Source organism: Drechmeria coniospora, chromosome 02 (genome assembly GCF_001625195.1).
Source record: "Drechmeria coniospora strain ARSEF 6962 chromosome 02, whole genome shotgun sequence".
NCBI classification, from domain to species: Eukaryota; Fungi; Ascomycota; class Sordariomycetes; order Hypocreales; family Ophiocordycipitaceae; genus Drechmeria; species Drechmeria coniospora.
In genome coordinates, this window is record NC_054390.1 from 9,322,796 (window position 1) to 9,349,433 (window position 26,638).

General features: G+C 58.2%; 10 protein-coding genes across 10 annotated transcripts; 5 read left to right on the forward strand and 5 right to left on the reverse strand.

Annotated features, from left to right (window-relative positions):
* Positions 1–998: 998 nt before the first annotated feature.
* DCS_05681 (mitochondrial import receptor subunit TOM40) lies at positions 999–2,192 on the forward strand (the record flags this gene model as incomplete). Its single annotated transcript, XM_040802983.1, has 2 exons — positions 999–1,310; positions 1,380–2,192. The coding sequence occupies 2 exons, from the start codon at positions 999–1,001 to the stop codon at positions 2,190–2,192; spliced, it is 1,125 nt and encodes a 374-aa protein (XP_040658016.1).
* Positions 2,193–3,247: 1,055 nt separating this feature from the next.
* On the reverse strand, positions 3,248–7,110 carry DCS_05682 (ubiquitin hydrolase family protein; the record flags this gene model as incomplete). The annotated part of the gene is made up of 5 exons (XM_040802984.1): positions 3,248–5,287; positions 5,357–5,734; positions 5,802–5,903; positions 5,964–6,583; positions 6,993–7,110. 5 exons carry the CDS (start codon positions 7,108–7,110, stop codon positions 3,248–3,250), a joined length of 3,258 nt encoding a protein of 1,085 aa, XP_040658017.1.
* A 1,395-nt stretch (positions 7,111–8,505) lies between these two features.
* DCS_05683 (uncharacterized protein) lies at positions 8,506–9,713 on the forward strand (the record flags this gene model as incomplete). Its single annotated transcript, XM_040802985.1, has 3 exons — positions 8,506–8,762; positions 8,829–9,522; positions 9,588–9,713. The coding sequence occupies 3 exons, from the start codon at positions 8,506–8,508 to the stop codon at positions 9,711–9,713; spliced, it is 1,077 nt and encodes a 358-aa protein (XP_040658018.1).
* Positions 9,714–10,000: 287 nt separating this feature from the next.
* DCS_05684 (uncharacterized protein) lies at positions 10,001–10,651 on the reverse strand (the record flags this gene model as incomplete). The annotated part of the gene is made up of 1 exon (XM_040802986.1): positions 10,001–10,651. One exon carries the CDS (start codon positions 10,649–10,651, stop codon positions 10,001–10,003), a length of 651 nt encoding a protein of 216 aa, XP_040658019.1.
* A 3,142-nt stretch (positions 10,652–13,793) lies between these two features.
* On the forward strand, positions 13,794–15,714 carry DCS_05685 (actin; the record flags this gene model as incomplete). The annotated part of the gene is made up of 5 exons (XM_040802987.1): positions 13,794–14,209; positions 14,364–14,419; positions 14,540–14,570; positions 14,659–15,430; positions 15,484–15,714. 5 exons carry the CDS (start codon positions 13,794–13,796, stop codon positions 15,712–15,714), a joined length of 1,506 nt encoding a protein of 501 aa, XP_040658020.1.
* A 437-nt stretch (positions 15,715–16,151) lies between these two features.
* DCS_05686 (peptidyl-tRNA hydrolase domain protein) lies at positions 16,152–16,843 on the reverse strand (the record flags this gene model as incomplete). Its single annotated transcript, XM_040802988.1, has 2 exons — positions 16,152–16,550; positions 16,637–16,843. The coding sequence occupies 2 exons, from the start codon at positions 16,841–16,843 to the stop codon at positions 16,152–16,154; spliced, it is 606 nt and encodes a 201-aa protein (XP_040658021.1).
* An 840-nt stretch (positions 16,844–17,683) lies between these two features.
* On the forward strand, positions 17,684–18,121 carry DCS_05687 (uncharacterized protein; the record flags this gene model as incomplete). The annotated part of the gene is made up of 2 exons (XM_040802989.1): positions 17,684–17,789; positions 17,865–18,121. 2 exons carry the CDS (start codon positions 17,684–17,686, stop codon positions 18,119–18,121), a joined length of 363 nt encoding a protein of 120 aa, XP_040658022.1.
* Positions 18,122–19,345: 1,224 nt separating this feature from the next.
* On the forward strand, positions 19,346–20,311 carry DCS_05688 (putative nad dependent epimerase protein; the record flags this gene model as incomplete). Its single annotated transcript, XM_040802990.1, has 1 exon — positions 19,346–20,311. The coding sequence occupies one exon, from the start codon at positions 19,346–19,348 to the stop codon at positions 20,309–20,311; it is 966 nt and encodes a 321-aa protein (XP_040658023.1).
* A 360-nt stretch (positions 20,312–20,671) lies between these two features.
* DCS_05689 (60S ribosomal protein L4) lies at positions 20,672–21,935 on the reverse strand (the record flags this gene model as incomplete). The annotated part of the gene is made up of 3 exons (XM_040802991.1): positions 20,672–21,380; positions 21,442–21,592; positions 21,731–21,935. The coding sequence occupies 3 exons, from the start codon at positions 21,933–21,935 to the stop codon at positions 20,672–20,674; spliced, it is 1,065 nt and encodes a 354-aa protein (XP_040658024.1).
* Positions 21,936–22,939: 1,004 nt separating this feature from the next.
* On the reverse strand, positions 22,940–25,673 carry DCS_05690 (uncharacterized protein; the record flags this gene model as incomplete). Its single annotated transcript, XM_040802992.1, has 2 exons — positions 22,940–25,541; positions 25,609–25,673. The coding sequence occupies 2 exons, from the start codon at positions 25,671–25,673 to the stop codon at positions 22,940–22,942; spliced, it is 2,667 nt and encodes an 888-aa protein (XP_040658025.1).
* Between the last annotated feature and the right edge of the window lie 965 nt (positions 25,674–26,638).

Consider the following 26,638-nt stretch of genomic DNA (forward strand, 5'->3'; position numbering starts at 1 on the left):
CAAGATGATGATGGATATGATGGTTCAGTAGGGAAAGGCGAGCGCGTGGCCGAGTCCGGCACAGGGTAATTAGGAGGTGAGAAGTTTGAAGTTTGCTCGTGGAAGCTCGAGGCCTGGAACAATTGCCAAGTACAAGCAAGTACTTGAGGTACGCATGGAGCAAGTACAGCTGCCCTGACGTGTGACCAGATCGCCGACCCCATTGACGCTGGCAAGCCAGCCGCACTGTGAGCCCGGGTACAGAGTACCTTTGAGTACCTGTGCACAGGTAGTCCGTAAGTAAGTACTCTGTATGTACTCCGTACTTGAGTACGTTCTCCGTAGCTACCTAGTGGTAATAAGTCATACTGTGCTCCGTACGGAGTACATGTGCTGTAAGTATGCAAGTACTTACTCCAGCAGTACAAGTACTTGCAGCATACTTGCTCGCAATTGCGGTACAAGGAACCGAGTAGTCATAGGCGTTACGACTCTGATGCGCAAGTAATTACAACTACAAATGAACACCTACAACTACTTACCACAAGTACGTGCGAGGTACAGAGTACACGTAGGTGTTAGTACTTATGCATTACATGTACCGATAAAATAGCCGGTAATTAATAGGTCGTTGCGCTATCAAACGACCTGTCAACCCGGGCCAGGGGCTGGGTTGGGGCAGGTTGCCGGCACGGATCATCACGCCCTCCGTCGGCAAGTCGCCAGAACGGAGCGCGTGCCTTAGTAAGGGGAGACCAGCAAGTCAGCTAGCTGTTAAGCCAGCCAAGTTGAAAATTCTCTTAACTCCATCCTACCCCCCCCCCCCCCCCTCATACAACCAGCCCAAGCTCCGTCATCGTGTCACCGGGCGGCTTGGATTCCGAACGGCCTGCGATTGAAGGCCTCGCCTGCAGCGGTGCACCCTTTTTCGAGTTCGCCCCCGAGGTCTCAGCGACTCCCCCTCTCCCCCCCCGGGACCGTTCCCGTTCGTTCTCGGTCAAGCCGATCAAGCTGCCATCATGGCGTCGTCATCCCTCGACCCCATACGCTCATTCTTCTTCTCCAATCCGATCGCCGTCACGATAGGGGACGCTCTCAACTCCTTTTCCGAGCGTAGGTCCAAGCTCGGGCTTTCCAACCCCGGCACCATCGAGACGCTCTCCCGCGAGGTCCAGCGCGATGTCTTCCTCAACAATTTCATGTTCACCGGCATCCGTGCCGATCTCACCAAGATCTTCAGCATGGCACCGCTTTTCCAAGTCTCTCACCAATTTGCCATGGGCGAGCGCATAAACCCGTATACCTTTGCCGCCATGTACGGCACCGGCAAGGTAAGCGTTGCCATGCCACTGGCTGCGCTCTCCCCGAGCTCTGAACGCTGACCAGTGCCCTCGCACCAGATCTTCTGCCAGGGTAACGTGGACAACGAGGGCTCCCTCTCCGGCCGATTCAACTTCCGATGGTCCGACAAGCTGGTCTCCAAGTCGCAGCTCTCCATCTCGCCCGGCGGCCAGGACATGGCCCAGTTTGAACACGAGTACACGGGCGACGACTTCAGCGCGTCCCTCAAGATGCTGAACCCCTCGTTTCTCGAAGGCGGCGTGACCGGAATCTACATCGGAAGCTACCTGCAATCGCTCACCTCGAGACTCGCCGTCGGCCTGGAAACTCTCTGGCAGCGACCCGCCCTCACCCAGGGCCCCGAATGTGCCGTCTCGTACTGCGCTCGCTACAAGGCCGACGACTGGGTTGCCACGGCCCAGCTGCAGGCGGCCATGGGCACGCTCAACACGTCGTACTGGCGAAGGCTCTCCGACAAGGTCCAGGCCGGCGTCGACCTGACCCTCGGTCTCGTCCCCGCCGCCGGTGGTTTGATGGGCGGCGGTCTGCAGAAGGAGGGCGTCACCACCATTGGTGCCAAGTACGATTTCCGCATGTCCACCTTTCGCGCCCAGGTCGACTCCAAGGGCAAGCTGAGCTGCCTGCTGGAGCAGCGTGTGGCGCCACCTGTCATGATGACGTTTGCCGCCGACGTCGACCACTTTACGGTTCGTCCCCCCCTCTTCGCCCCGAGACTGTGCTTGGCTGACCTCGTCGGTGCGCAGCAACAAGCGAAGCTCGGCCTCGGTGTCTCCATCGAAGCGGCCCCCGAGGAGCTGCAGGACCAGCAGGAAGCCATGGGCGCCCAAACCCCTCCCAACATCCCCTTCTAGAAGCCTCTTCGAACACGATGATGATGGCATGCCGCCTACACACTCTACTCATGACCGATGAGATAATCCGGGGTGGCCCAACACCTCGACCTGGGGATGCGCCGTTTTCATCCTTCCTCCCACCAATGTCTTACTAGCTCGCCCCAGTTCTCCTTCAATCCCCGCCTTTGACCCTGCTTCCAGCTTCCTCGATCGACGCGGTGCAGCCCCGACGCCTCCATATGCAAATCGTTTCCATGGAATCTCCGTGGACGCTTCACATCAATAGATCCGCAGACTTCTGCGCACCTCTTGTCGGTGGAAACACTACAGGGCGGCGGCGCTCTGGACCCATGGACTTCAGACATTGCTTGCATCGTTGGTCCTCCGCCAACCATCCTACTGTGTACATTATATCTCGGGGTATCATCATCCAAGGCGGGTGGCCCCGGATGGCAATATGTCGTCATTTGTGGGTTTCACTGTAAGAGGGGGTCTCGCCAGTCTCCGACAGGCACGAGGTGACTTCCGAGTGCTGCACGAGGTGGCAGCCTGGCAATTGTTTTTAGTGTAGAGGGGAATAGAAGATATCGAACGTTCCGCAGACGTTCCTGACGATGATGCGATGTCAGTGATGCGATGTCATGACGGTCATGCCTTGTTTAATATTCGATGCTAGGTATCATTCGCTCCAAAGCAGTCCAGCCTCACCGGGGCGGAGTGTAACACTGCCGGTATCACGTAAGTAGCAGCCCTTATCCTACAGCATCGCTTCGCTGAAACGCCGTGGTATCGCTCAAGCCCAATCAATCCATGCAAGCCCGACCAGAACATTTGCCCCCATCAGCCTGCCGAGCCTCTTATCGTCCCTCCTCCACTGTGCACATCCATCCAAATCACCTTGGCAGTGCGTCTCCCTAGACCATGCGATTCACGTCCTCTATTCCATGGAACGGATGGCAAAATAATACATGCGCTCGTCCAAGGCGGCCAGTTTCAGCCTCCCGTACACACTTGCTGTGCTGTGGATGACGCCAACGTGGTGTGGTCGCCCCCGAAAATGGGAGACGGGGGGGTCACATGACGGAGCACTCGCGCTCGGGCTGATTGCCGGGAGATTTCTGCTTCGCCGCTTTGTCCTTGGACCTGTGGCTCTTGTGCTTCGTCGATGTGCTGTTGACCGAGCCCGGCGGCTTATAGCCGTCGACAGGTGAGTCGGGAGGCTTGTTGGACGCGTCGGAGCCGAGCGGGACGTTCGAGGTGGTTGTCGAGATGTTCAGGCTACTGGTGTCGGCCAACGGCTCCCTGCTCGCCTTCATGAGCCCCCCCAGGCGAGTCATGGAGAAGCTGGGCCGGCCCTCGCCTGGCTGGCTGGCCGGACGACTCTGTCGCAGCGCGAAGCGAGACGCAGCTCGGGAAAGCCTAGACACCGTAGTCTCATCCACCGGGACCATCACGGGCGAGTCGGCGTCGGGTGTGATGATGGGAGTCGCCGCTCCCGAGTCGGTGAAGACTATGCTTTGGCGACGGGAGCCTCCGGGTGTGGAGCCCGCGTACGAGCCGCCGGCCAAGGGCTTCTCGACGTTCATCCTCAGCGGAGTGCCCGTCTCCGAGGAGAGCCTGATGCTAGGCGGCTGGCTCCATGGGGCCGCCTCCGCCTTGGCCCCATCTTCTCCGTTCCCGTCGTCGAACTTTCCGCCACCGGGCAGGTCCACGTCGACGGCTGGTCTCGAAGACATCATCTCGCCGCCGGATTTCGACTCTATATACGAAGGCGGTTCCGTCTCCGTGTCTCCCGTCGAGGGGCATTCCAGATCGACCATGGGGACGACCTGATAGAACAACAAGTACGGCATCTCGCTTCTCAGAGACTTCCTGATGTCATCGACGTAAGTGACGCGGTTCTCCGTTTCGAGGTCGTCGAACAGAACCCATCGGGCCTCTTCATAATCCGGTGGAGGATCGAAATCGTGCCGGCGATTGCCAGTCAGAAGCTTCGGCGCCACCCTGGCGAAGGCGATGTAGTGGCCGCTTTGGAGGGAATCGCCGCGGTGGCAGACTACGGACTGCAGTACAAGCTTATACTCCGTGCTCAGTCCAGCCTCCTCTTGCGTCGCCGGGCCACCGGCAAGCATGAAGTGAGGCAAGCGCAAGCTGTCGGGGATGTCGATGAATGTGTTGAGACGCCGCGGCTGTCCCGACTCGGTCATGGCGTAACGCTTGAGGCAGATGCCAACGATGGGTCTCTGGTCAAAGTTCATGGCAACCTCGACATCGTTCCGAGGTTCATTCGAGGTGAGAGCGTGCCACGCTTCTCGGTGCGTTAGCCACCGTCGGGGCCCTCGGCGACCAGTCCATGCAGGGAAGAACTTACGGATGAGGCGAAAGAACTGCCAGGCAGGTATCGTGACCGCTTTCACGACAGTGGAACCCTTGCGTCCGGACTTGCTGAACGTCGTGCCTTCATGGGAAGGCCGCCCCTGTTCGTCGATGAGGATCCGCTGGATGACGCTGGTGGACCTGTGCCTTGCTGGAGGGCGTTGTTGGGACGCGCCGCCTTCCTCGCAGACAACGTCATCGATGGCATCGCCCTTTCCAGAAGCGCCATTCGTCTCGACAGGCTGGCATGAGGACGGCGAGTCAAAGCGCTCCGTCGGTTCTCCCCGGAGCTTCGCCGATGTCGACAGGCCGGTGGGAGAGGTCACGACGGGACTTGACGGGGCACCCACCTCGCTCCTGATGAGGCGGATGGTTGTCTGCTGGACAAGTGCGGGGCGGTCATCTGCCTTTCGGTCGTCCAGACTCGCCTTCTTGGCCTCGTCGCTATCCCGAAGCACGTCCACGCGGGCATTGAAGTACTCTTCGAGGCAGTCTTCGAGCTTGACACCCTTGCCCTCGGGGTCGAGCGGGACGGCGAGGTTCAGCAGCCGCTCGTAGACGACTTTGTGGTCGTCCTTGTCCTTGCGGCCCTGGTGGAACAGATCGACTTGCAGGGACAGCAGAGGAAGCTGCAGCGTCTCGGTGAGGAAAGCAAAGGCTTCCGAAGTATCCTGCTGCTCGAGCTGGCGAGCATCCGACCACCCGCAATCGGCCAGTGCATCCTGCATCAGCTTGGTCTGGTCCGGGTCAGCATGAAGGCCCGACGGGCGGGTGGGGGAAGGTGGTGGTCGTGGTCATGGCCTCACCAAGTCGGTGCGGATCAGCTTCCCCGACCGCAGCATGTTGACCCATATGAGGAGGAGGTTGACGAGCTTGTACCGCGGATCGTCCAAGGCGAAGTCGTTCTTGAGCATGCACTCGAAGGCATCGAGCTTGGCAAACATGGCAAAGAGCAGAGCGTCGAGGTAGCAGGTGACGCTCTCTCGGTTCTCGGCGCCCACCATGTGGGTGGCTGGGTCGTAGGGGACGACGATTCCGGCCTGGGCCTTTTGCTCAATGTCTATGAACTCGACGGTCCTCGCCGAGTCGCCTTCGGCGAACTTGGTGGCCATGATGTCCCGGATGTGGTCGGAAGAAACGTCGTTGATATTGAGGAGGTCGAGGCGTTTGTGAATCTCGACGATCTGGACATGACGGCGGTCAGCCACGGCCGGCCCTGCGGCAGAGGTCAACGAGCGACGGGTCACGAACCTTGGCTTCTTCCAGCTCTCTCTCCGCCTCGAGCTTCGCCGCCTGTTTCGAGTTGTCGAGCTTGAATATGGCTCTGAAGGCTTCGGCGGACAGTGGATGGTTCTGGTGCGGGAGAGCAAGAGGCAGAGGTCAGCGAAATGAGAGAGCGAGACGTCGGCGGACGGTGCGTGCTGCCCCGTCCACCACCGGGTGCCAGCTCGGCCGAGGGCGAGGACGACGATGTGAAGGGGCGAGCGGGAAGGGAATCGGTACCTTTTCCTTGGCACCGGGCGGGACCGACTTGCTGCGTCGATGGGAGCCATTCTTGTCGCGGAGACTGAGGAATTTCCTCGGAAACTCCTTCATGGTTCGCGTCGTGTCGCTGCCGGCAGCGGGTGGAGGTCGGGTTCGACGACTCGAGCGAGGGCAAAACCTCGCAGGACTCTCAGCTAGGGAGGAGGCCGTTTGACGATGCCCATTCTCAGGCTGCGCAACGAGGCGAGTGGGATCGGGAAGCGAAACCAGGCCCGACGGGCGGCCAGCGGCAGCAGCAGCGTTGGCGGGGTGGGCTGGTGCGACGACGACGACGAGGGGGACGAGCAGACGAAGGAAGCTGGACGACGCAACGCGAGGCTGTACGACACGGCAGTTGTATATTCGAGTACGGTGTTCAAGGCGGATAGGTCGAAATTCGATGCGTGTGCGGTTGATGGCGTTACGGGACACGGTCGGGACGTGAGGATGGGCCGGGCTCTGCAAGAAGTCGTCCTGAGGTCGAGGCCTTATGGGGGGGGGGGGGGCCACTGAGCGGACCGATGGAGACGATGGCCGACTCGACGCAGATGGAGCGCCCACCCACAACCTCGCCGGCCTGCACAGGCTGAATCTGGGGATGGCAGGACGAACTGCTACTGGGCAGGCCGATACCTGCCTACCTTGTTGCATGCAGCACGGAGCGCATGTATGAAGAAAGCTTTCGCCGACTCGCCAGAACCTTATTCACACTAGGGTGATGGTCGTAGAACTGCGGCGCCTAGTACGGCACAATAGGTTAGCACTAGCAGCAAGGTGCTTCGCCAGCCAGGTCAGGTCGTCGCTAATCTAGGCGTCGAAACTCGACGTAAACCCACTAGCAGGAACCGATACGGCACAGCCGGTGTGACCAGGCGGCAGTGCCTACATTCTGATGGTTGGTACTTGCAAGTCACTTACCAGCAGGTGATTCGAGGTTGGTCGACGACGGAAGGGGGATTGTCGAACAGGAGGAGGAAGATGGCAGGGGATGCACAGCGGTCGTTGAGATTTTTGCGGCACAGGTCGTTGTTCCCATGTCTATTTGTAGGTGCCGAGTATTATCCTGCACGCAAGTAGGACGGAGTGGGTGTAAGTACTGTACAACTACAGTGATGGATACTGTAAGCATGCTGTACGGAGTAATAATAAGTACTTACTACTGCAAAGTACATGCAAGTACAGCAGGGAAGTTGGTATCAATTGTAAATACCTACTAGGTAGTATTGCCTGCAACCTATCTGCGGAGCGCTGTACATGTACGGAGTAGGTAACCATAAGTAAGTACTAGGTGCCTAGTATTGGTGTCTATCGGTCCTGTCTCACCAAGGACGGATAGCCAAGTATTCTAGGTAAGTACTAGGTATGTAATTACTAGGTAAGTACGGAGTACGGAGTACGGAGTACTAGGTAATAATTAATAATAGTTGTAGTCTGTAAGTAAGTACACCGTACGAAGTACATGTAGGTAGGCATTGCAGGTGACACAAAGGAGTGACCTGGCCGTATTCATTACTTGTAAGTACACCCCCTTGTGCGACTCGTGCGGTACAAGTACTTGTACATGTCAGTAGACGAAGACCAAAGACCCAAGGTTTCCCGTGCACAAACAGACTGGGCTGTCGACATGAGAATCAGGCCTTCGTGGTACTTGACAAAAATTCCTGGCGTCGTGACTGTACGTACTGATGAATGGCCAGGCGTCATGGGAGTTGTTGATTGTCTGTTTCCGGACACTTTTTGAAGACCAACCTTGCTGGACGAGAGGGACACGCCGAGCCAGCGCCTGATCATGTACATGTACATTATTAAGCCTCAAGCAGTTGCACCAAGTGTACAGTCACTTGACAAAGGTGACGATTCAGTTTTGGTAGCACTATTCCTACAAACTGAATCGACATTTTTGTCACCCAACTGTATACAATACTACAGTAAGTACTCCGTACGGTCTCTGTACATATACTCCGTACTTGTACAGTACATGGGACCCCATGCCGTCAGGTGTCTCTCCTACTTATAGTGCTTACAGTAATCAACTACAGTACCGTACAGCACTTGCCTCCTTGTATGGTCCTTTGAACCGAGTTGGTTGGCAGTCGTTGCCGCACATCAACACAAAGATGAACAATGTAGCGATTCAGGTGCCTCGTCAACCAAAAGGTCTCGGTTGAATGGAATTTCACCACGCACAAGCATCTACCTGATACGTCGAGAAGAGGGGTTGTTGCGGTGCACAACCGCGCTCGTCAATACGTAGGTAGGCCGTGCAGGGTAGGCAAGGTCCACGATGCAGCACTTGGCACAGCCACATGTCCTCGCAAATGTCCCGTCGCCCATGTGGCTCACCCGTCACCAGCCACAGGCCGATTCTAAATTATTTCCCCATCATCGGCAGCTTCATCTCTCCCGCCCAACCACACAGTCACGAGGCACAATGGCGGCCGCCCGGGACATCTCTCGCCAAGCAAGGGCCTTGGGTCGAGCGTCGTGGCACCTGCGCGTGGCGCCGGCATGTGCCAGGAGGTTCGCGTCCACCGGCGTCGGCCAAGCTCGTGCCGTGCCGCACGCCGACCTGACGGAGCTCGAATCCACCACCGCCTTCACCGCTCCCGCGCCGGACCAGAAGACGACCGAGGCCTTCATGGCGGCGCGGGACGCCGACGCGAACGGGCGTCGGCTCCCCGGAAACCGGTAGGTGCCCGGAACAAAGTGTCGACTCGGCCCGGCCCCCGCCTCGACTGACAAGGCACCACCAAGATACCAGTATCACCCGCCAAAGTACTATCGCGGACCCCTTCATCCCGTTCAGATGCCTCCGTCCTCGGATCCCACGGCGCGAGACTTTGTGCCGGGCCCGTTCAACTTTCCTCGGCTGAAGCACACGTACGACGGCACGATTGCCCCCGACCTGATGACCCTCACCTACACGCACGTGCCGCCCGGCTCGCGGCCGGCGGAGTCGCAGAAGGGCAACCTCAGGGAGTGGGACGGCTCCTCGCCGTATCACAAGAACCGCCCGCGCCGAGGACCCCGCGGCGGCGGCTCCTCGCGGCTCGGCATCCTCGAGCGTGACATCAAGTGGAACAACATCCCCGAGATCGAAGCCGTCACCGTCAACTCGTACGCCCCGCTCGCCGCCGACAACAAGGAGTATCTCCACGTCGCCCGCGCCGCCGTGCAGGCCATCACCGGTGCCTACCCCGAAGTGACGACGGTGAAGCACAACGTCCTCCAGTGGGGCGTTCGGAAGGGGGCCAAGACGGGCGCCAAGGTGACGCTTCGCGGCGGTGCCGCCTACGAGTTTGTCGACAAGCTCGTCACCCTCGTTCTCCCCAAGATCAAGGACTGGACCGGCATCAAGGCGACGACGGGCGACGATTCGGGCAACCTCGCCTTTGGCATGAAGCCCGAGTGGATGGCCTTTTTCCCCGAGATCGAATTCAACTACGACGTGAGCTTCCGAGGAAAAGGGCCGTCGAGGCAACCGGACGAACGTGCGCGCTGACGTGCTGCTAGATGTACCCGCCCAAGCTGATGCCCGGCTGCCACATTTTCATCCACACCTCCGGCACGTCGGACAGGCAAGGACGCCTGCTGATGGAGGCGCTGGGGTTCCCATTTCACGGCAAGATTACGCATTAGCGGCTCGCACATGCACCGTCACCAGAAGCGATGGGAAAATAAACCTTTGACGTGGGAAGATGTGGCATAGAATATGCATGTACGAATATGCAGGGTACGAATATGCATGTACTTGTAAACGCTGTACTTTAAGTATCTCCTCGTGCGGGTCTCTCATCATCATCATCATCATCTACAGCAAGTACGTACTGTCACCTGCTTCCGCTCCGGGACCGATCCGCATGGCTCAATGACGCCCCAACGCCGTCCAATGCAATGCAACGATGAACACGGCAAGAAAACTGCTGTCAAGAGGCCTTGGCCTTTTCGCGAAGCGCATGCATAATCTCGTCGACGGCGGCCATGTCCGTCGCGTCGACGGTGCTCGTCGCGTGGCCGGCCTTGGTCAGCTCCTCGGCGCACAGGTCCATCGAGGGCTGGTAATTCCTGCAGGCCGAGCTCAGGGCGTAGACGGCCTTTCTCCTCACGTCCACGTGCTCCTGCTCCCCGACGGCCATCCGGACCAGCGGGGCAAGGCCGCCGACGGCGAAGAGCCGCTCCTGCGTGCGCTCGTTGTTCTGGACGGCGGTGCCGATGCACCAGGCCGCCATCTTGCGCAGCTCCGCCTCGTCCGACCGGAGCTGCTCCAGCAGCGGCGTCCAGAGGCCGAGGTTGGCAATGTTGTTGGCGTTGTCGAGGCTCTCGATGAGCTGCTCAAAGTTGTCAAACGCGACGAGCTTGTCCTCGAGGGAGACGTCGTCCGAGAGGGGGGCCGAGATGACGTCGATCGAGGCCTTCATGAGGTCCGCGTCCGAGGGACCGCCCATGATGGCGGCCATGATCTCGGGCGTGAGGTTGCTGGTGCCCGCGGGCTGCGCCGGCGACGCCGAGGAGTCGTTGGCCGTCGGCGTGTTTTCGATGCTCCAGCGGAGAAGCTCGTTTAGGCGCTTGTCCCCCATGTTGATTGTGCGCCGGCAAGTGTCTGTTTGTTTGCTTTCAACGGTAGAGGGATTTGTCCAGTTGGATTGCCAGCCTTGTGTCGTTGCAGGGTCAACCAACGTCCAGGTACTATGCCGTTGCGAACTTTGATTTTCTTGTCGTCGGGGTGAAGTCGACCAAGTATTCTGGAATCTTCACGAAGGGTCCATTCGGAGCCATAAACGGCTTAGTGCCGTGTGTTTGCGTTGGCCGTCCGTACCTGTATTTACACACTGTACAAGTAGTTGTACTCCGTACTCTATATGAAGTACAGTTTACAGGTAGGGTAGGGGTATACAGTACATGTACATGTAATCCGTAGGTAAGTAAGTATTAATACGGAGTACTCCGTAAGCAAGACATGAATCAAGTACTGAAGTACTCCGTACTTACGTGTAATTGCATGAACAGAGTATTGATTATTACTGTGTACGGAGCAGACACGTACGGCTCCCGAGTACTCATCGATTGCCATCACCAGCCAAGATGGGATCAAGACTCTACCCAAACTCAGATTCGGTGGTGAACCCATGAAATGGGAACCGAAATGGCCGTCCTTGGCGAGGCAAGGAGTCAGTCGCCGGGCTCATTGCCGAAATGATGACGCACGCCGTGCTGCCTTGTTCGACCAGAGGCCAACCTTCGAATTCGATTGCTCTGCCGGCCTCACACAGGCGGCGAAAAGTGTACGCACCGGACATTCGAACCAGCAGCCGCGGTTGCTTCCATCGAATTCATTGTGAAAAAAAAAGAGACTGCTTTCCGAGGCGTCGTGGCCAATGCGAAGGCGCCGAATGAACAAAATTCGTTCGCCTCGTCAACAACCAGCGTTGCCGTGTATAGGACGAGAGGCTTGTTCATCGGCTCATGGGGTGTTGTACCATACGCGACGTGTACACGACGACGTCTCAGGACCGGCCACAGGGAACGATGGACGAGTTTTCTCGCCGTCGTTCCATCGAGAACTGTGAGCCGAGGAATTGAGGCTTCGCGTGTGCACACCGTTTGCCTCGCATATTTTGGGCGACTGAAACATGTCCCTCCAGATCCGGCGGCGGTCCGAGGCACACTGACGCCAGGTATGGATGCTTATCATGGCGGCAATACGTTCCTATCGAGAATTCTGCATCACCGTTGCTCGGGCTCTCAGGCAGCAGAATAAAAGGAGTGGCGCCACGCGCTTTGCCGTCGTTCTATGCGTTGTCATGCGCTGCGCCGCCTCCCTAAGCTATGCCAATGGCAGCCTCGGCCCCCCTCATTGGGGGGGGGGGGGGGGGTTGCGGTCCTCACTCCCAATTACTGGGTAGGCATGAGGTGACGGCATCTATGCCTGCATCATGTCCAGTGGACAGGCCGTGCCTTTACCACATCCCTGCCCTAGGAACTCGAGACGGGGAACATGCGGCACAGGCGGCCCCCAGCGCCGGTGTCTTACTCCAGAGACAGCCATCTTAGCTGGAGATGATGATTCTCGAGCATGTCGCACACCCAAACCTCGAGTCACCAACCAATCGATGGCGCCAAATTACCCCTTGTCATCGAACATGAATTCGAAGTCGATGTTTCCCTCGTTGGCTCTCGCCTTGCCCCTTGCCATGGTGTAGCGTTCGACCCTCCCGGTTGCCAGCGAGAAGCGAGACCTGCGCGTGCATACCAGGTACGTGTTGAGAGCCTCACATCACGATGTCCAACTTCTCGCCAACGAGATCCGCCAACTTGGTGCGTACAAAGGTAGGATCCAACTTTCGAGGTACTGGCTGTCGTGACATGTCCTTGCTGCGCTGGGCTCTTCTAGTACCGACTACCGATGCTGGCATTGCGAAGCATGGTCAGATTCAACGTCCTGCACCTGGTACAGAGACTAGGCGGCATCTGACACGCACATATGCAGCTCGGTATTATGACTGCCATGGACACCGGATTGCAGATGCCCATGACGAGCTACGCAAGTACTTGTACTGCACCTACCTAATACCATTGTACAACGTCGGTTCGTGCCAGGTTTCAACTCGATAAATACTACCGACATGCTGTAGTTGCAAGTGCATACTACGAGTAGGTGGGTACACAAGCAACTACGGAGCATTACAAGGGTACTTAATACTGCCTGCTACAGTCTACGGTACCACCGCTAACTTGACACCCAGTACTCGTTGATTGTAGGTGTACAGAATGTTGGTGCCCATCTCCAATAATACATCGTAATCATTACGTACCAACACCACACCGCGGCACATGAACACTGCTAGGTACCTTACCAGTTAGCACCTTGCGCTTGTCTCGCAAGTACGTGTCGACAGACGAACTGGCGGGACACTTGTTCCGGGTACCTCCATCGGCATCGCGCGCGCAGAACACATGCGTACGCGTCTTTCTAGGCATGCATGGTGTTGCAGAGCGCGAAGATGGAACCCAGCAGGCAGCTCTCTGTCGCCCGACACGATGGTGCGTCGCCGAGGCCTGATTGCTACCACTGAGAGCTGACGATGGGGGACGACGGTCCACTGTCGGCGTGCCAAGTTCCCCCCAGCCACAATTATTGGCCCATGGGTGGTCACCAAACGTCCAATACGAGCACCACCTCGCCTACAAGTACAGTGCAAGTACGCATGATGCATACGGGTACTCCTACACCTATTAGTGCCCCTACTGTACAACGTTGTTCTCCGCGGCACATGCACATGATGTACTGTACAACTAATACCTGTAGGTGTAAGTAAGTACTTGTACTGTAGGCAGGCAGCACTGTACGGTACCATGCTAATACTGTACACCCGACGACGCTACTCGTTCTTGTGTGTACTTACGTGTAACATGTACTCTGTAGATTTCAAGTACCTGCAACATGTACTCTGTAGATGTAAATTACGTGTTAATGAATGTACTCCGCAGATGTAAAGTACCTGTACATGTACTCCCTACTGTACGGTCCTTAGGTACTGTACAATAAGTACAATACGGAGTACGGAGTACTGTATTACTTGTTGCACCCACACACTGTACGTACGAATGCTCCTCCTGTTCCTTGTGCCCCCTTGATTTCTGCCCGTTTGCCCGCCCACCCCCCCAACCCGGCAGGCGGTGTCTCACCGTCCCCCATTCGAGCCCACAACTTTCCGTGACATGGGCCGTCGTCAGCGAGCCCCCCCCCCCAGCGGATGTACTTCCCTCCTTTCTCCCCTCCACACCAGCAGGTTCTCCTTCTTCAACCTCACCCACCCCCGTACTCTCCAAAGCCTTCCACCATCGAGCCCGTCCCACGACTCTTCCTCCATCACTCACGCAAACTTTTCCCGAAACGTGAGCCTCGACCGCCGCTGCCCCCCGTCTCCTTTCGACCTTCCTGCTAAATTTCGTCCCCAACCAGCCGTCAACCGCACTCAACAGCCATGGAGGGTACGTTCCGTGCCCGTGACACCGCACCTGCATCCCCTTCCCCCCCATGCCGCGCGTCCGACCGTCGTCGGATCCATGGCCTTTCCGTTGCTGATCCATCTCGTGGCCGCAGAAGAAGTTGCCGCCCTCGTCATCGACAATGGGTAAGCTTCCCCGCCCTCCCCATGGCCGCCTCGCTCGCACCCGTCGTCCCCGCGGCGCACACGACGCTCGTGGCATCGGCATGGCCGTGATGCCGAGGCCCGGACGGCGAGCACCCTGAAGCTCGGAATCGGAAGAAGCTGACCTCGACGACAGTTCGGGCATGTGCAAGGCCGGCTTCGCCGGTGATGACGCCCCCCGAGCTGTTTTCCGTGAGTACCCCACTTGTGCTCCATCAGCTCCCAACGGCAACGTAGCTTGTTTTGTTGGCTCTGCCGGGCAAGAACCTCCGCCACGGCCGCGACGATGCTGATGGCCCGCTTCTCGTCCAGCTTCCATCGTCGGTCGCCCTCGTCACCATGGGTACGTTTTTTTTTTCGGGCCTCGCCTCCTTTTGGCCGCGCCACGCGCGCGTCGTCGGCACCCGCCCGCTCGGCTAACCGAGGCTCAGCATCATGATCGGCATGGGCCAAAAAGACTCGTACGTCGGCGACGAGGCCCAGTCGAAGCGAGGCATCCTCACCCTCCGATACCCCATCGAGCACGGTGTCGTCACCAACTGGGACGACATGGAGAAGATCTGGCACCACACCTTCTACAACGAGCTGCGCGTCGCTCCCGAGGAGCACCCCGTCCTCCTCACCGAGGCGCCCATCAACCCCAAGTCCAACCGTGAGAAGATGACGCAGATCGTCTTCGAGACGTTCAACGCGCCCGCCTTCTACGTCTCCATCCAGGCCGTCCTGTCCCTGTACGCCTCGGGCCGCACGACGGGTATCGTCCTCGACTCCGGCGACGGCGTCACCCACGTCGTCCCCATCTACGAGGGTTTCGCCCTGCCCCACGCCATTGCCCGCGTTGACATGGCCGGCCGCGATCTCACCGACTACCTCATGAAGATCCTCGCCGAGCGCGGCTACACCTTCTCCACCACGGCCGAGCGAGAAATCGTCCGAGACATCAAGGAGAAGCTCTGCTACGTCGCCCTCGACTTTGAGCAGGAGATCCAGACGGCCGCTCAGAGCTCGAGCCTCGAGAAGTCGTACGAGCTTCCCGACGGCCAGGTCATCACCATCGGCAACGAGCGATTCCGCGCCCCCGAGGCTCTCTTCCAGCCCTCGGTCCTGGGCCTCGAGAGCGGCGGCATCCACGTGACGACGTACAACTCCATCATCAAGTGCGACGTCGACGTCCGAAAGGATCTCTACGGCAACATCGTCATGGTAAGCAACCTCTCGCGACGCCGAGGAAACGACGGTGAACTGACGAGCCGCAGTCTGGTGGCACCACCATGTACCCCGGTCTCTCGGACCGTATGCAGAAGGAGATCACCTCGCTGGCCCCCTCGTCGATGAAGATCAAGATCATCGCCCCTCCCGAGCGAAAGTACTCGGTCTGGATCGGTGGTTCCATCCTGGCCTCGCTGTCCACCTTCCAGCAAATGTGGATCTCCAAGCAGGAGTACGACGAGAGCGGCCCCTCGATCGTCCACCGCAAGTGCTTCTAAGGTGAGGATGCCCCAACCTGCCACCGTGGCCCGCCCGACCGGCGCTGACGGAGACGGTGACAGCGATGCAGCAGCGAAACGCTCCCCTTCCCGATTCGCGACAAGGTTATGGGGGCCGTGGCCGTTGCGTAGCCCCTTCGGTCTCGCGAGCAACCCAACCGGGTCTCATTTTTACCAAAAGTTTTCGAGATGGTTGAGGGGATGGCGTTGCCTTTTTCGAGGACACAAGGTGGTCGGGTCAGTCCACGGGCTGCGACGGGACGGGACATGCGGGCCTAGGAAGGTAGAAGCCGAGGTTGATCATCCAAGTACTTTGTTATTTTGCCTTTCGCTCTAGACTCGTGCAATGGAAGTCTGTGTGACAGTGCACCGCAGCCAGCATGGACTGATTCGACGAGACTCGCCATGTCAAGCAGCGGTCCGAAGGCGGCTTCGCATCACGGTCTCTTGTCTTGATTGCTGCTACTGTTCCTTTCCACCGCAGCCCCTACCGTTTCGGCTTCGGCTTCGGACTGGCCTCCCGAGCCCTTGGCCTCGTCCTCGGCCGCGGCGAGGTCCTCTACGACGGATTCTTGGGAGCCTTCGCCAGTCTCCTGCTCAGGATGGAGCTTCCTGTACTTGCGCCGGCTCTTCTTTGCCGCGCTCGCCGCCTTTTTTCTTTTCACTTCGCCTACGATGGAGGAGCGGCTCTGGTGGCCGTTGAGAAAATCGTCGAGCTTCTGGGCGAGCAACTCGCGCGCCTGCTTGCGGTTCTGGCTGCGGGAGCGGGTGGCCTGTGATTTGACGACGATGCCGGTCGGAACGTGCCTCAGCTGAACGGCCGAGTTTGTTTTATTCTGCCGAGGGACAGAGGGGAGAGTTTAGCCAACGGGGAAGGAGGAGGAACGGCAGGAGAGTCACGGAAGGGTGGCGGAAGACGAACAATCTTTTGGCCACCAGGTCCGCTGCCTTTGAGGAAAGACTCGTCGATCTCGGCATCGGGGGGCGGTTTGGGCCGGGGGGGGAGGTTCTTTGCCTCGCGGAGGGCAGTCGTCGTGTACTGACACGGACGGGTTACTGGTACGGAGGCGGGGAGGGTGTTGTGGCTGGCATGGGCGACGCGTGCGACAGGGGACAGGAAGCGGAACATGATCCGAGGGCTGGCCGAGATGAGTCTTCGCCGTCGTCTGTTGTGGACGACTTGAGCGGGATGATGGATGAATGAAAGGATGGCGGAGCGGGCAAGTTGACGTTGAAGGTCCTTTGCACATTCATCATTGACCAACAGCCAGGTAACTATAACTGCAGGCCACCACCCCGCTGTAGGCTGGTTAGTTAAGGATGATACAGCGCCTGTTACAGCGGCTTCAGTTATACTCGGTACGCCAGTACTTACTACTCGGGCACTATTACCTTGCTCCTCCAGCGACTCGAAAGTACTTACAGCGCACTCCATAGTAATAATTTGACATTCCATCAGTACTTACTTAAGTACAGAGTACGGAGTCCTGAAACAAGTACTCCGTAAATGGCCCTGGATAATTGGCACTGTCGTCATTACTAATCGTATCGGTTCTTTTTACAGAGTATCAATAATAACCTCCATCGTGAATCGATCTGAACCCAGCACCTGCAACCCCAAAAAGAAGCCAGAGACCGATCCGCTGCCTGTCTCGTCGCCGCCATTTCCAGAGACTCAAAGGCCACTTTGTGGAATTGCCTGACCCTGTCAGCTAGAATTGGTCACACTGTGCGCCCCGAGATCTTCTGTACCGACCAGCCAGAGACAGCAGCGAGGAAGCGGCGTGGAGCGAGACTGAAGCAACAGGGGAAGCCTGCTCTCCATCGACGAGTTTGCAGAAGCACGGCGGCGTTGAAGGCGTCCGGATTGGCGGGCTGTAACCGGAACGTCCCCCCTCATTATCCGAGAGGGACAAACAAACTTTGGGGGCCGATTGGTGACGACGACGACGACGACGACGACGCCAAGATGCCGACATTGGGCGATTTCCGCCGATGGCTGCAGCGCAAGCAGTACCATTTCGAGGTGACGTTGAGTGTCTACATGTTTACGCCGTGGGAAAAGTTTGCCTTTTGTACGTACAACGCCTACCTACCGATGGGCTGCGATGCCTTGGTTGGAGTGCATATTTGCTGATGCGAGGACACAGACTCGATCCTGTTCCTTCTCTGCAGCCTCGCCTTCATCGCCGCCGTTCTCTATCTCCCGCACCACATCTCGATCCTTGCCGGCCGGGCGTGGTACTACATCAAGGGCGAGCAGATTGACGTTGGCGCGTCGGCGCGCGAGGCGATCAAGGAGATGTCGGCGAGCGTCCTCCACGACGCCGCGGTGTCGACGTCAGCCGCTGCAACGGCGGCGCACCATGCCAAGACGACGCTGGATGCCATCGAAAAGGAGCTGTGAGCCCAGGAGAGCATCGGCAGGCGCTGTCTCGTCCGAGACGTGGGCCGCGTCGGGGGAAAGGGGCATCCTCCCACGCCGGGGCCGGGACTCTCTGCAAGCAACGACTATAGAATACGACTGCCGTTCCTGCTTCCTGTCGAACATGTACATGTACAAATATATCAGCGCGTGCGCCATACCAGCATACGGTGGATTGGATGGTCTTGCGAGACACTGGTTGACATTCCTGGCCGAAGACAGGCGGGAGAGTTTGATTGAAAATGTTAATCATGTACGATACGACCTTGGCATGTTTTCATCGCGCAACCAGTTCTGTCACCGCCGTTCAACGGCAATTTTGGGCTATTTGAAGCTGGGTCGGAGTCTGATGCTGGAGCGTGCGGCTCCGAGAGGGAGGTTCCATCGACTCCCAACTGGCACTCGATACCTGAAGTTGCATTGCTCGATCACTTGCACACTTGCTAGACACAGGCTTCCTGACCGATACGGAGGCCGCTCATCGACGCAGGTACAGGAAATGCATTCGCGATTGAACCCTCAATCACTGTTGACATCCCGATGCGGGTGCCATGGGGTGGGGAGACGGGCGGATTCACGTCGAATATAGACTTTGGCAGGGGCTTGGGCTTGGCTTGGCCTTTGGCTTGGCTTTGTTTCGGCGGTTTCGCCCCCCTCACCTTTCTCAAAGCATTCAAGGTCGGACGGATAGATCACACGCACGCATTCAAGCTTACACTTGTATGCAGCGCTCTCGACACTTGATTCCCGCTGTCATCGTTTCGCGCAACGACGAGGCAGGGCGGCGTCGCGCTCAGCATCCCACGCCCCCTCCCCTCCCGTCACCCGGCATCGCCTAGGCCAACACAGCACAGCACAGCGCAGCAGAGCAGAGCAGAGCAGAGCAGAGCAGAGCAGAGCAGAGCAGAGCAGAGCAGAGCAGAGCAGAGCAGAGCAGAGCAGAGCAGAGCAGAGCAGAGCAGAGCAGAGCAGAGCAGAGCAGAGCAGAGCAGAGCAGAGCAGAGCAGAGCAGAGCAGAGCAGAGCAGAGCCGAGCAGAGCAGAGCAGAGCAGAGCAGAGTAGAGCAGAGCAGAGCAGAGCAGAGCAGAGCAAAGCAGAGCAGAGCAGAGCAGAGCAGAGCAGAGCAGAGTCGAGTACGGCACAGCACAGCCCAGCGCTGCACACAAGCACACAGACAGCACGACGCAGCGATACGCAGTCGACAGGATGACGACCCGGAGACCACGGCTCTTCATGACGGGCGCGGCGGGATACGTCGGCTCTGTCCTCACCGAGCTCGCCCTCGCCGAAGGGTACGACGTCCACGGCCTCTCCCGTTCGGCGACGAGCGACGAGAAGCTGCTGCGACTCGGTGCCGTTCCCGTGCGCGGCGACCTCACGTCGGTCGAGGTTCTCCGTCGGGAGAGCGCCGAGGCGGACGTGGTCATCGGGTTGGCCACGGCCTGCGCCGTCGCCCAGGGTAGCGGCGGCGACGAGATCATGGCCATCGACGAAGGCGCCCTCGACGCCCTCGGCGACGCCCTCGCCGGCACCGACAAGCCGCTCGTCCTCACGTCGGGAACGCTCGCCGTGGCGGCCGACCCGTCGGGGGCCGAGACGACGGAGACGTCCCCGATGGACCCGAACCCCGACAACCTCCGTACGCGGTACGAGGCCTACGCCCGCTCCCTCGCCGACCGCGGCGTTCGCGTCGCCATCGTCCGCCTCGCCCCCTACGTCTACGGTCGGGCCGGTAGCCGCATCGAGCTCTTCATGACCTTGTCCGCCCAGGCCGGCCGCGTTCCTTGCGTCGACGGCGGCCGCAACCACACGTCCATCGTCCACGTCGACGACGCCGCCCGCCTCTACCTCCTCGCCGCCCAGCGGGCGAGTGCCGGCGAGGTGTTCAACGCGAGCGCCGCCACCGACGTGACGGCACGCCAGATATTCGAAGCCATCGCCGCCGCCGTCAGCGTCCCGCTCCAGGAGGTCGCCTTGGCCGACGCCAAGACGGAGCTGGGCGAAGTCTTTGCCTACTTTCTGAGCGCCGACCATCGCGCGTCCGGCGAGAAGGCGACGAGGGTCCTTGGCTGGCAGCCTCGAGGCATGGGCATCCTGCATGAGATAAACAAGGGCTCCTACCAGACGCTGGCCAGGACGCTGCGAAGCAACGACGTCTCGGGTGAAACGTGATCCCTCGGCTTCCATGTCCACATCCACCACATGCACACACACGCACATGCACACCAACTTATACATAATACGTAATACTTGTATATATAGTACCTGGCCTCGTTGCTCATACGTACTTGTCTGTTATGACTAGTCAAGGACGAAAGGGCAAGGAAGATTGATTGACAGCCCGGGTCTCTCTCCTCTACAGTCACGTCTGCTCGACAAGGATGGGTGACGTGAAATGAACGAATCCATGGTATGGCCAATCTCTTTTTCATTTCAGGAGCTGCCATTTCCGGAAGCCATTACGCCTCGAAAACTAAACCGTCAAAATCCCAGCACCCACCCTCGTCTCGCTGCACACCCAGCGGGGACCGTTTACTTCTTCAGCTGCTTCTTCTGGGACTCCTTGGCGAACACGGTCGCGTAGGGGTTCAGGCGCAGCATCACCTGCTTGTTGCGCAGGGGGTTCTTCTTCTGCACCGCCGACCGGCGCGTCGTCGCCTCGCCCTTGGGCGCGTTCAGCGAGCTCTGGATTTCGGAGCTGTTGATGAGACGCGTCAGGTCCGCCTGGGAGACCACGTTGGAAGGCAGGAGGAAGTCGCGCTTGTGAGCCGAGGGCACCGTCGTCGAGCCGTAGATCTCGTCGAGAGCCTTGAAGGCGGCCGAGGTCCAGACGATGAAGCGACCGAGGTGGCCGCCGGGGGCGAGCTGGAGCAGGTTGAGCGCCGTCACGGGGCACGTCTCGACGCCGGGGATGTTGCGGAAACCCTTGACGAGCTCCTTGCCGTCGACGTCGGGGGAGTAGACGACGAGAGGACCGCGGCGCTGGCGGTGGCGGCGACCGCGGAGCTTGCCCTTGCCGGCGCGGAGCTTCTTGGAGCCCTTGACCTTCTCGAGCTCGGCACCAGCGCCGACGGCCTTGAGCAGGCCGATCGAGGCCGAGGTGCGGGCCATGGCGCCGGCCTCGAACAGGGCCGAGTCGACGACGAGGGGAACCTCGGGAATCGTCATCACCTGGTGGCCGCGAGCCAGCAGGAGAGGGGTGGCGGCCGACGCAGCCAGGGCGGAGCAGGTGGCGTATCGCCTGATGTCACCGTCAGCACTTTGCATCGTCCATCAGCGCCCGCGATTCCGAAGTCGCTTACTTCTGGCCCTGGTTGATCTTGACGTGCCACTTGCGCCAGATCTTGGTGGGCGCGAACATGCGGCCGGAGCGGCACATGTTACCGAAGGCGGCCTGACCGGCACGGTGGGTACCGCCACCGGAGACACGAGGGATACGGGCAACGGCACGACCTGCAATTCCATCGTCAGCCTGTTGCTCCATCCGGGATGCGAGGTTTCCAGCCTGGCGTGACCGCGGCGTCGTCGGCAGTCTCGCACGACGGCGCTTGGCCCTGCCATCGCCGGTCCCCTCCTCGGGAGGTCACGAACCAGTTCCCCAAGACTCGGCAGAGGTCTGGTGGCCGGCCTTCTCACTCACGGCGTACGGCTGGCGCTTGTTCTTGGCCATGCCGGTGTGCACGTGCTGGACGATATCCGGTCGGATCGGGCTCGTGAAGACGGCGGGAATGGGATGGGTAGCCCCGGAGGGAGCGCCATCTTTGCCGATGATGGAGACGGTAGGTCGCGAAGCCATTGTGAAGGTGAGACTTGGACCTGAGGGATGGCGAACTGCACGTCAGTTTGGTCGGCACTGGGGGTAGCCGTTGAAGCTCACCTCGGTCGTCGGGCGGCGTCGAAATTTGCTGATTGAGATGGAGGTTACGATTTCGGCTCGGCGAAATTTCGTAAACGAATTTTCCTCACTGTTTGGTGGGCGGAGGCCCTAAGCTAACTGGTACGTACCTTAAGCGAGGGGTGGTCTAGCACGTGATAGATTGGCCGAATTTCACGGGGCCGTGCGAGCCCATCTTTGAGCCGACTCCGTACTGTACTGTAGGATGTGTACAGTGCTTGTACTTACGGAGTACTTGTACATGTACAGTATTTGTACACTGAAGTAAGTACAGTACAAGTATTACTGCAAGTACTTGCTGTAAGTGATGCTCCGTCCAACTACAGTACTTAGTTGTAGGTGCAAGTACTCCGTCCGCAGCAATAATTAATTGCTTGTAATTTTATCCTGTCACGGTGCTCCGTACAATATACGGAAGTCAGTATTGTCGTACACAGTTGATAGTAGCAGTACGGTACGCAGATGGTTCGTAAGTACGGAGTACATGCAATTACCTGCTTGCTTCTCAGTGAGTGCTTACTGTACTTACTTACTATTACGGAGCAGATGCGTTATTAATATGCGAAAGCTACTCCGTAAGTACTCCGTATTGTGTATTGTATTCGTACTGTGTACTGTATTATAGTAATCCGTACTCCGTACTCCGTACTCCGTCCTCCGTCCACCTTCATCTACAGTAATAATATATCTTCTTGCCTTCACCTCCCCACGATTCCGCCTACCTGGAGTCCTTGTACGCCGTAGTCGCATCATCTACAATTCCACAAGTCCACAGATGTGCTCGCCGACTTCGTTCATTTGTGTACATATCTCGTCGTAAATTCGTTGCATCATTTGGCGCGCTGTGCTACATCATACAATGACTCCATTCCTTGTCCCAACATTGTCTCCAATGGGCCCTCCACCTATTCCCACCGTCTCCATTCACTGACGAGCTTCTCCACCTGCTCCTCTGTCCATGCATCGTTTCTCTGTGCCCTATCCAGCTTGACCAGCTTCTCGTAGATCTCGGCCTCGATGCTTCGTCTCTCCAGCACCTTTTCTCGAAGGAAATCGGCATCTTTCCATTTGCACGCCTTGCTGAATATCTCTCTCATTCGGGGGGAATAGAGTTGGCAGGTCGCCGATTTCAGCTGCTGTGGCCTCATGTAAAAGTTGTGTGCCAAGGTGCTCTTGTCTCCTAGTTTGGGCTGAACCACATTGTCGAAGCATGCGCCGCAGACGGTGAATTCGGGCAGAAACTGCATCATGTGCCAGTAGCCCTCGTGCACGGGACTGTCCTCGCGACACTTTCCGCCGATGGTAAGTCGTTGCAGTTCCTGAGCCAGCTGCCCGAGGTTGGGCGCTTTCCCGTCCAGGAACGCCCTGTCCGATGTCGTCTCCAGTGCGTCAAACAGTAGTACAAACATTCTCCTCTTTGGCGTGAAATGCAACGCGCATGTATCCCTTGTAGGCTCTGACCTTGGCATCAGAGGCACGAAGACGCTTTCGAGGTTTGGCAGCAGCGCTTCCACGATGGCCGCGCATTGGTAGCAGACGGCAAACTTTGGCACCGGCTGTCTCGTGTAAGGGTCCTTGACGGTGAGCCAGGGGCGCGTCAACTTCTGGCTTCCGGCACACACGTCCATCCGGGGCGAGTTCATGAGGGTGGCAATCTGATACAATAGCCGCAGGTGCGGCCTTTCGTGTTTCAACGTCAGCAGCCAGGCAATTCTGTACCAAGGCGACGATCCAAAGTCGCAAACAACGGCCTCACTATTTGGATGAAGCGTCGGCTGGAACTGCGTTCGACATTCCGTCGCGGCGAAAACGGCCTTGTAGCAGGTAGGGCAAATATTGAACTTGGTGCGTGGCAGAGTGAGCCAATCTGCCGTTCCCGCCACCGGCGTTGTTCGAGGACAATTGGGGAGACCCAGGACACTGTCCTTGTCGGTGCTTTCGGAAAAGCGCCGGTAGGTGCCCATGTCCGTCTTGCGGTCGGAGCGTATCCCGTCCCGCTCGGGATCGAACGAGGCAGGCTGCCATGACCTGGACCCCTCGGTCGGAGTGGCGGCGGCTGGCGAGGACGCCTTCTTCGTGTCCATCCGTGAACCCAAAGTAACCGGAGGCAGTTCGGGCATGGACATGGTTGGAAACGAGCACGATGTTGGTTGATCAGCCGCCCCATCGCCGCCGCTGATTCCAAGGCCCGCGAAGGCAAGATCGTCATCATCATCATCATCTGGATAGGGAAGTGGCGCTTTTCGTCCACTCGGTCCATTTCCTGCGCCAGAAGGGCCCGGAAAAGTGGCAGAGGTTCGTGGGGTAAATGGAGCGAATATTTCAGGCGCAAAAGTGCTAGCAGATGCCGGCTCTCTCTCGGAAGTTTCGGGAGAGGTCATGATTCGAATCCGAGATCGTGACCTGGATTTTCCGGAGCTGTTCATGCCCTTGTCGGTGCTTGAGATGGCGGCCGACCGTCCAGCCTGTACCACAACAACCGGCTTCTTCGGTTGGTAAGACGGCCGTGAATCGTTCGAGTATTCGTCCTCCAACTGACTCGATTCTCGAGGTGGCCGCGACGAGGCTTTTGGACCATCGCCCCCGCCACGGTCATGCGATTGTGACATGTCTCTCCTATCGGTACGAGACGTTGATGATCCTTGGCGACGGCGCGACCCTTCAAACTCGTTGGAAGGCCGTCTCGAGTATTGAACGGGTTCAAAGCTCGACTCGGATCGCCTTGAAGAGGAATACGTCCGTCGTCTGCTGCGGTAGCCGTCATCTCTCCGCCCGCCGTGGATCTCCATCCGACCCGGTCCGGTAGAGGATCGTGCATCTGACGCCGACGACGGGCCGTGACCCCGATATGATTTCTCTCGCCCTCCAAGGCCGGTTTGAACAATATCGGGCGATAAAAGTTGGTCACCGAATGATCGGGACTCTCGCTGAAAGCGGAAATCAGGCTGGCTGGCACTGGCGGACGATCTGCTGCGATAATGCCCACGTTGCTCGGTCGGCCGTAGTTCGGTCTCCAAATGTGGCAAGTCTGGCCTGCTTCTTCTCCTTCCAACATCGGGCTTGGCACTGCCAGCTCTCGCCTCGCCCTTCGAGGAGGATGACTCGTGCTTCAGGTAGGCATCCGGCTTCAAGGAGGCGACTTTTTCTTTTTCTGGCGCCGAGGCTTCCGCGTCGTTTGGTCCCATGGTCTTCGATTCGGATACCGAACGTGTTGTCTGCGGCTCGTTCAACAGTACAAAGCGCCTTTCGGAATTGTGCTCATGGGCTTCCATAATCAGAGGTTGCTGTTCAATGTCGCCTCTGGAAGGGATGGTCTCGTCCGAGGGCGAAGCCGCGGCGAATGTGCCGAATTCTCTTGCCAGTGATTCGGGTTCATCTTCGACGCTAGGAGATGGTGGGTATGACCGTCCTACTCCCAGCGAACGTCGGAAAATTGGGGTTGCATCGCTGTCCAACTTTGGGGCTGCTGGTGCGAGCGACGGCGGGCCGGTCGGCTTCGGAGACGTTCTGCTCGAGGATCAGCATGCCACATCCGACTGCACAGCGCCCGGAAGGGACCGACGGGCAAGCGTACTTGGCTCGCGAGGTGGTAAAATATCCCGTTTGAAGTAGGTTCTGGATATCGAATGGGTCGCCCATTTTGCCGACTCACTTGGCCGAGAGGCAAGTGAGCATGGCAATCATGCAAGGCGTACAATACTACAATACGCTTGTGGTTCTGCGAGTACGTTGTGGTCGCGTGTTGGACGGGGGGCTCCCACCGCGTTTGTGTCGTCGGGATCCGGGAAAGAGTCTTTGAACTGGTAAGACAGTGTTCGTCGTGGTGACAAGGCAGATTTGACTCGAAGATCCTTGCCGATGGGAAAATCAATCAGGTGACGAGGTGGCGTCTGACGAACGACGGGAGACGGGAGTCGGCGGACGGCAGACGGCGGTGGCTATAACCTTTGACTACCAGCCAAACGCTTCCGCTGTCTCGAAGAGAACGAGGCAGACGAGTTCAAGCCGAGGCCGAGCCGCGGGGAGTGGTAGGTAAGTGGAGGAATAAGAGCTACGGACTGCGGATACGAATGTGAATGATAAATGACATCGTCAGTGGGCCCAGCCTGTCAGACGGGCGTACGGAGTACTTTGTAAGTATTAATACTTGCTGTACTGTACTTGTACTGTACTGTACAGTACACTTACTGTATTACCTGTGCAATGAGTAATTAATTCCTGATCTTGGTTGTACTTGTACGGAGCAAGTACACACGTGTACGGTGTACATGAACACTGACATACTGTACATGGACAAGTACAATGCCCGTATTATATACCCGTACGAGTATCAATATCATGCATGTCCGTTTGTGGCCCACCCAGCTACATGTACAACTACACTGACTTGTACATGTACTTCAAATACATGCAATTAATACTCCGTACAGTGCATCTACCAAGTAATACAGTACTTACATGTACTGACTAAAAAGTATGCAGGACCCTGATGTTCAAATCAGCCTTGGCCGTCTGACTGCTGCGACGCGTCAGGACCCCGCTTCTGGGCCTCCGCCCATCTACGATTCCATTCCCCTTCAATTATCAGCATCGAGTTGGGTCGA